This window comes from Myotis davidii, unplaced genomic scaffold (genome assembly GCF_000327345.1).
Source record: "Myotis davidii unplaced genomic scaffold, ASM32734v1 scaffold255, whole genome shotgun sequence".
Lineage (NCBI taxonomy): Eukaryota > Metazoa > Chordata > Mammalia > Chiroptera > Vespertilionidae > Myotis > Myotis davidii.
Genome location: NW_006286238.1, coordinates 19,961 through 27,421, shown reverse-complemented (window position 1 = coordinate 27,421; position 7,461 = coordinate 19,961). Strand labels below are relative to the sequence as shown.

General features: G+C 51.5%; 3 protein-coding genes across 4 annotated transcripts in view; 2 read left to right on the top strand and 1 right to left on the bottom strand.

Moving 5' to 3' along the window:
* The window catches only part of LOC102766137 (zinc finger protein OZF), a 19,403-nt gene extending 18,858 nt beyond the window's left edge, over positions 1–545 (top strand). The window contains exon 5 of the mRNA XM_015559901.1: positions 528–545. Within this exon, the coding sequence (XP_015415387.1) occupies positions 528–545 (18 nt within the window). The remainder of the gene's footprint in view (positions 1–527) is intronic.
* On the top strand, positions 297–2,629 carry LOC102764801 (zinc finger protein 134). 2 transcript variants are annotated; one of them, XM_006757497.2, is made up of 2 exons: positions 297–619; positions 1,196–2,629. In XM_006757497.2, the coding sequence occupies exons 1-2, from the start codon at positions 580–582 to the stop codon at positions 2,431–2,433; spliced, it is 1,278 nt and encodes a 425-aa protein (XP_006757560.1). In that variant the 5' UTR covers positions 297–579; the 3' UTR covers positions 2,434–2,629. The 2 variants fall into 2 exon arrangements, with proteins under 2 accessions (XP_006757560.1, XP_015415393.1); XM_015559907.1 differs by having other exon boundaries at positions 526–619; positions 1,046–2,629.
* Positions 2,630–6,333: 3,704 nt separating this feature from the next.
* LOC102765854 (zinc finger protein 154) overlaps positions 6,334–7,461 on the bottom strand; it is a 4,415-nt gene continuing 3,287 nt past the window's right edge. The window contains exon 3 of the mRNA XM_015559900.1: positions 6,334–6,368. Within this exon, the coding sequence (XP_015415386.1) occupies positions 6,334–6,368 (35 nt within the window). The remainder of the gene's footprint in view (positions 6,369–7,461) is intronic.

Here is a 7,461-nt window from a genome sequence, read left to right as displayed (position 1 = left end):
CGTGTCCCGGCGGCCAACTCAGAAGGGACCCCGGTGCTGCGGCCACCCGCCCGGGCCCTGGCTTCTGCCATTTCTGTGAGCCGCCAACTTCGGAGCCAGAGAAGCTGGAAGGAAGGGCAGGCGAGAGGCCGAGGGAGACCCCGCCTCCTCCCGCTCTGCAGCACAAGGCCGGCGTGGAGGCTCCCCTCCACTGATTTTGAGAGAGTGGAAGGGAACGGGAGAGACGGAGAAACGTGATGAGAGACACATCAGTGGGTTGCCTCCTGCATGTGTCCTGACGGGGCCGTGGATTGAGCCTGCAAACAAGGCACATGCCCTTGACCGGAATCGAACCCGGGGCCCTTCAGTCTGTCACTCTGCCCCCGTCTTCAATTGCTATTTCCTTGGACCGACCTGTGTTATGAGTTACGGTCACGGTCCCGGCTGCGGGAGCCAGTGGATGTCTCTGCAAGACCTGAGGCTGTTATGGGTGGGGCAGTGCTTTCCCACTCACTGGCCCTCTCCCTTCTGTGACTTGTACCTTCCAGATCCGCCGTGGCTGCTGAACTGTAACAGGAGAAAGCACTTTACTGAGAGGCAATGGCTCTAGCCACAGCAGGAGCGGCTTGGCCGGGCCCTGGTAAGTGAGAGCTTTGGGGGTGACTTTGGGGTTCGGTTCAAGTAACACCAGGAACCCGTCCTGTGCCCACTACTGTTTGGTGCCCAGGCTATTTTCTCCCTCATTCTAAGCACTTTCTATTCTGACCTCTGACCCAGGGCTGTCCACCCCCATCACCAGTGCCCTCTTCTGCTCCCTCTGCAGTGATCTCCCATACTGGATGATGCTAAAATATCGGAGACATACACATAACCTTCAATAGCTCTTCAATACCAGTTATTCATTCTAAGTCAGCTTTTCATGGGCCTGGGCGTACATTCCCATGTAGCACTCACCTTTTCCCAACAGCCAAGGCCTTCTTAAAAGTCATTTGCAAGGAGAAAGCTGGCAGTCCTGCCTGCTTGTCCCCAGGCTACACCTCAGCCTTGTGCCTTTGTCCTTCCTCAGGCCTTCCCCTTCCTGCGACCCTTAGGGCCAATCATGCACATCAGCCCTTCCTGTAACATGGACTCAGCCATGGGTGCGCTAGACACACGTTGGCCATCGGTTGTCCCCTCTCAGCAGTGAGTGGCTTTAGCGGCATTTTTCTGGCTTCAGGGTGTTGCCTTGGGGTGAAGGATGAAGAGGCATCTTCTGAGCAGAGCATTTCTGTGGAAGTGTCGCCTGTGCGTCCTGTCAGGGGACGTTCCTCGGCCCAGATGGCTCAGCCTTGTGACAGATGCGGCCCCATCTTGAAAGACATTTTGCATCTGGATGACCACCAGGAAACACATTATGGACTGAAGCCATACACATGTGAGGCATGTGGGAGACAATTCTCATTTGGTGCGAACTTTTACCGGCACCGGAAGCAGGACAATGTAGAGAAGCCCGTCAGGAGAGACAAAGGCAAGGCCACACCTGCACAGGACTGTAGAGTCTGTGAAGGACCTCATCCATCAGAGAAGCCCTCCGTGTGTGAGGGGGATTGGAAGGACTTCCAGGCACGCGGGGACAGTCACCAGCCAAAGGCCACCCCCCGCAAGAGGAAGACGAGCACTGAGAGTGGGGCGGCCCTGCACATCGGACAGATGCATTACAATTGCAACGACTGTGGCAAGGCCTTCAGCCGCAAAGACACGCTTGTTCAGCACCAGAAAATCCACTCTGGGGAAAGGCCTTACGAGTGCGGCGAGTGTGGGAAGGCCTTCAGCCGCAAAGCCACGCTCGTGCAGCACCAGAGAATCCACACTGGGGAGAGGCCTTACGAGTGCAGTGAATGTGGGAAGTCCTTTAGCCGCAAAGACAACCTAACACAGCACAAAAGAATTCACACTGGAGAAATGCCTTATAAGTGTGGTGAATGTGGAAAATACTTTAGCCATCACTCCAATTTAATTGTACACCAGAGAGTTCACAATGGAGAAAGGCCTTATAGGTGCAATGACTGTGGGAAGGTTTTCAGACACAAATCCACACTTGTTCAGCACGAGAGCATCCATACTGGAGAAAATCCTTATGTTTGCAGTGACTGTGGGAAGTCCTTTGGCCACAAATACACCCTCATTAAACACCAGAGAATTCACACCGAGACGAGGCCTTTTGAGTGCGCTGAATGTGGGAAATTCTTTAGTCGGAGCTCTGACTTTATTGCACACCAGAGAGTTCACACGGGTGAAAGGCCTTTTGTGTGTAGCAAATGCGGGAAAGATTTCATAAGAACCTCCCACCTTGTTCGGCACCAAAGAGTTCACACTGGAGAAAGGCCATATGAGTGCAATGAATGCGGGAAAGCCTATAGCTTAAGCTCCCACCTCATCCGGCATCAGAAAGTTCACACTGCAGGAAGGCTGTAGGAGTGCTTTCGACACAGAAGGACTCACATGGACAGGGACTCTGTGATCTCCCTTTGAGAGGAAGATATCAATCAGATGTTGAACTTCATATATTTGAACATTAACACTGGGGAGACACCTTGTTAGGGCAGTTAGGGGCGGTCAGGCTGACAGGGAGGGGGGCAGTTAGGCACATCAGGCTGGCAGGCGGAGGCAGTTAGGGGTGATCAGGCAGGCGAGTTGTTGGGAGCCAGTGGTCCCAGATTGGAGAGGGTGCAGGCTGGGCTGAGGGACTCTCCCATGCATGAATTTCGTGCACCCGGCCTCTAGTAACGTATAAAAAATAATACTGTTTTTTACTCAAAATTGGGCTATTCAAAATTTAGATCCAATGAAGAAAACCAACGTAAAGAACTAATGCTAAGCTGCTTAGAAAACCATAGAAACACCTTGGATCTAAAGGGACAGTATGAAATCAAAGGGTATAGACCTCCAATGTCTACACGTATGAAACTGGCTGAGAAGACAGTATAAATATATTTATACTTCAGAGAGGGAGAAAGCAATAAACATCAATGATGAGAATCATTGATTGGCTGCCTCCTGCATGTCCCCTACTGGGGATCAAGCCCACAACCTGGGCATGTGCCCTTGACCAGAACTGAACCTGGGACCCTTCAGTCCGTAGGCCAATGCTCTATCCACTGAGCCAAACCAGCCAGGGCTGCTCCAACACGTAAGAAATATTTTTTTATTGATTTCAGAGAGGAAAGGATAGGGAAAACATCAATGATCAGAGAGAATCGCTGATAGGCTGCTTTCTGTACACCCCCCACTGGGATGGAGCCTGCAACCTGAGGGTGTGCTCTGACCAGGTAGCCAACCGTGACCGCCTGGTTCATAGGTCAATGCTCAACCACTTAGCCACACCAGCTGGGCTGTTCCACCATTTTATTTCAGGAACAGTTACTTTGTTTTCTAGCATCCCAGACCCACAGATGGGGAGATAATGCACTTCAGGGTGACTACACCCAGAATCTGAACCATAACTGGTCTAGACAGATTCGATGATCAGGTTCCACACTTCTGAGATCATGGGATTTGAGTGATGAGTTCATATTGGAATGGGGCCATTTGGGATCTTGGGATAGGTTTATTTTGCAAACAGAACAGACAGGCATTGGGGGGACAAAGGATAAACTGTAGAAGGCAGACTACTTGCTCCCAAAGATGTGCATGCCCTAATCCCGAGAACTTGTGGCCGAAGGGACTTTGCCTGTGTTAGTAACTCTGTGCTCACGGCAGCAAGATTTACCTCAGTTGGGGTCAGCCCAATCCCAGGACCAGCTGCAGGGAGAAGGATGCAGACAGAAGAGCCAGCCCTCTGGCAGGACGATCAGCCTCATGCCCCAGTGCTGGTGCCAGGACACAGCTGTGTGCTAGGACTGGAGAGGAACCCTAGGAGCTAAGGCCAGTCCTGGTTCAACAGGAACTCTTCAGAGTTCACACGAAATGAAGAACGTGACTGTGACTTCGCAGCTCAGAGATACTGCGTCCCATAAGTCCATGGAACTAGATTCTGCCAACAACCCAAATGAGCAGGAACCTGATCTCCCCAGAGGCTCTGGAAAGGAACACAACCCGCCATGATTCAAGAACGACTGAGTCCCAGGGACGGGGAGAGCTGGGCGGGTCGGGGCAGGGCTGCCTACAGAGGCTTTGGTTGCGAGGTAAAGGAAGGCAGAGCTTTGGTATCTGGCTTAAGGGGTCGGGTGACAAGTAGATGGATGCCCAGGCACAGAGCCGGGAAAGCGCTCTGGTCTGGCTGGCTGACCCTACCCCTCACGCCTCCCAACTCTGGGTTTTCTGGCCGCCAGGTAACAGGTTCTGCTGCCGTCGACCCCTGCAATCCCCAACAGCCTGTTTTGGGGTCCCCACTGCCTGGGGATCCCTCCTCACCCAGTGTCCTCTGGCAGCAGTGTGGGTCCCCTGGCCCTGCCATGTGCTCCAGATGCACCTCCCCTCGTGGCTCTCCTGGCACCTCCTGTGCCCTGGCAGCCAGCTCTCTCCACAGCCCAACATCCCCTCACTGTCCTTCCACATCTTCCCCGTGTCCCCAAGGCTGCAAATTGCACCATTCCTGCACAGACGCTCACAGCGCCTCTGGCCCCAGCGACCCACCTAGCACCTGCTGTTGCCTGGTCTCCAGCTCAAAGTGGTGTGCAGACCCTCTGCCCTAGTCCCTGACACCTCAAGGTTTAGCTCTTCTCTGCCTCGCAGCCCTGCCGCAAAGTCACTTCTCGCCCCCACAGACAACACCGAACCCGGGAGAGGGGTAACTCTATTAGGTCTGGAGTGTGAGGATGTGGTCCAAATGGAGCGGGAAATGTGAACGTGATCTAGGGGGTGTTTTGTGGGCAATCCTGGGGTGTGTACTACCAATGTGAAGAAGAGGGCTACTTTGCATTTAAGGGTTGTAGTTTTTTTTCTAGCAAAGGTTCATGGGGCTGGCCCATCAATCTCCTGCAGCCCCTCCCCCCACTGGCTCACCCCTGTTTAGATTATCCCATTCCCATCAAAGGTGTGCCAGCTGGCCAAATGCGCCCCCTCCACTACCTAGTTCATTCAGGGTAAACTCTAGGGGAAGTATTTTACTGGATACCATATATACACACGCACACACACACACACCCATTCCCATCAAAGGTGTGCCAGCTGGCCAAATGCGCCCCCTCCACCCTTCCCCCTGGCCAGCTCCGCCCCTGTTCCACCCACCTCATCATGATAGGCCTGCAACTCATCCCCCCAGATGGCCCCGCCCCTGATCATCACCCCACCCCATCACCAGCAGGGCCAGATGGCCAACTACTCATGGTCCCTACCCCAGGCTGCTGGATCCCAATCAGCACCCCCACACACACCCCATTCAGGGGCAGGACCGGCTGACCTACTGCCCACAGCTCCTCCCCATGGCTGACCCTGCCTCCCACAGGCCCCTAAACCCCAATCAGGGGTGGGGCCCTCCAGCCAATCACCTGTGGTCCCTTCCCCCAGCTGACCCAGCCCCAGTCAGGGCTCAGTCAGCCAGAACCCACCCATGCACGAATTCGTGCACTGGGCCTCCAGTTAAAAAATATTCTTATTGATTTTGGAGAGGGAGATAGAAACCTCAACAATGAGAGAATATTATTTATCGGCTGCCTTCTACACACCCCCTACTGGAGTTCAAGCCTACAACCTGGGCATGTGCCCTCCTGACCAGGAATCAAACTGTGACCTTCTGGTTCATAGGTCAACTCTCAACTACTGAGCCACACCAGCTAGGCATTTTACTGGGCACTTTGAATGATCCCCTAGGAAAAGGTAGAGGCCACCCTTGGGCAAATGCCAAGGCCTTTCCCTCAGCAAAAAAGACTGCTCTCAGACTGTGAATTTCATGTTCTGGTGATCAGTTTTGTTTGTTTCTCTCTGGCAGAGATCCATCTAGATGGTGGGGCTTACTTATACTTCCGCTTGCGGAGCTGATTTAACTTGTTCTGTGCCCACACTGAAAATAACTAAAAGCAAGCATGCAGCACAGCTGGCATGGTCAGTGGTTGAGCATTGACCTTTGAACCTGGAGACTGAAATTTGCATTCCTGGTCAGGGCACAATGTCTTCATTGTGGGCTCCATTCCCAGTAGGGGGCATGCAGGAGGCAGCTGATCAACGATTCTCAACATTGATGTTGCTCTCCTTCTCCCTTCCTCTCTGAAAGAAAACCAACAGAAAACATATTTGAAAAATAAATCAATAAATAAAAATAGAGCATGCTAACCACTTGTGGCAGTCTCCTCCATTCTCTCTGAATCCATGTTTCTGCAACAATGATCCTTCTACTGGCCCCTGTCATCTTAAAACCAGTGATGGTACCTACAGAAGTCAGGACCTCAGGGCCCACAGCTCCACTGCAGGACCTGCAGGGACAGACGGTCCCTCACCAGTGCTGAGCATGACAGGAGACCCTGTGAACAAGAACAAGTTCATGTTGCTCTCAGAAGCAGGAAGGATGTCACAAGGACCCCTTCTCAGGTTGAACTCAGAACCCCAAGTCATGGCTTCGAAGCTACAATCTAGGTCCACAAAGCTCCGCTGTCTTTCCTAAAGGCTATGAGCAGCAACGCAAACTGGGCCAAAACTGAAGACTTATATTCTGACATCACATTATGCCCTCTGAGGCACACAAAGTTTAGGATCCCAACCAATGCTGTTCACCTCTTCATACTAGCAAACAGGTCAACTTCAAAGGACCCCAAACAGTGACTAGAACCTCAATATTAACAGTAGCTTGAGCAGTAAGACCTGGAGGTGAAGATAAAATTATTTTCCACATTCAGTATTCACAAGGCCTTTGTGCAGTGTGAAATCTTTAATTTTTTAAAATTGATTCCAGAGAGGAACAGAAACATCAATGATGAGAATTATTTATTGGCTGCCTCCTGCAACCCCCTAGTAGGGATCAAGCCTGCAACCCAGACATGTGCCCCTGACCAGAATTAACCTGGGACACTTCAGTCCACTGGCAAAAGCTCTATCCACAGAGCCAAACCAGCTAGGGCAAATCTTTGATGTTTAATGAAGTTCGAACTATGCCTAAAAACCCTCTGAGGCACACAAAGTTTAGGATCCCAACCAATGCTGTTCACCTCTTCATACTAGCAAACAGGTCAACTTCAAAGGACCCAAAACAGTGACTAGAACCTCAATATTAACAGTAGCTTGAGCAATAAGACCTGGAGTTGAAGATAAAATTATTTTCCACATGGAATATTCACAAGGCCTTTATGCAGTGTGAAATCTTTAATTTTTTTAAATTGATTCCAGAGAGGAACAGAGAGAAACATCAATGATGAGAATTATTTATTGGCTGTCTCCTGCAACCCCCTAGTAGGGATCAAGCCTGCAACCCAGACATGTGCCCCTGATCAGAATTAACCTAGGACGCTTCAGTCCACTGGCTGAAGCTCTATCCACTGAGCCAAATCAGCTAGGGCAAATGTTTGATGTTTA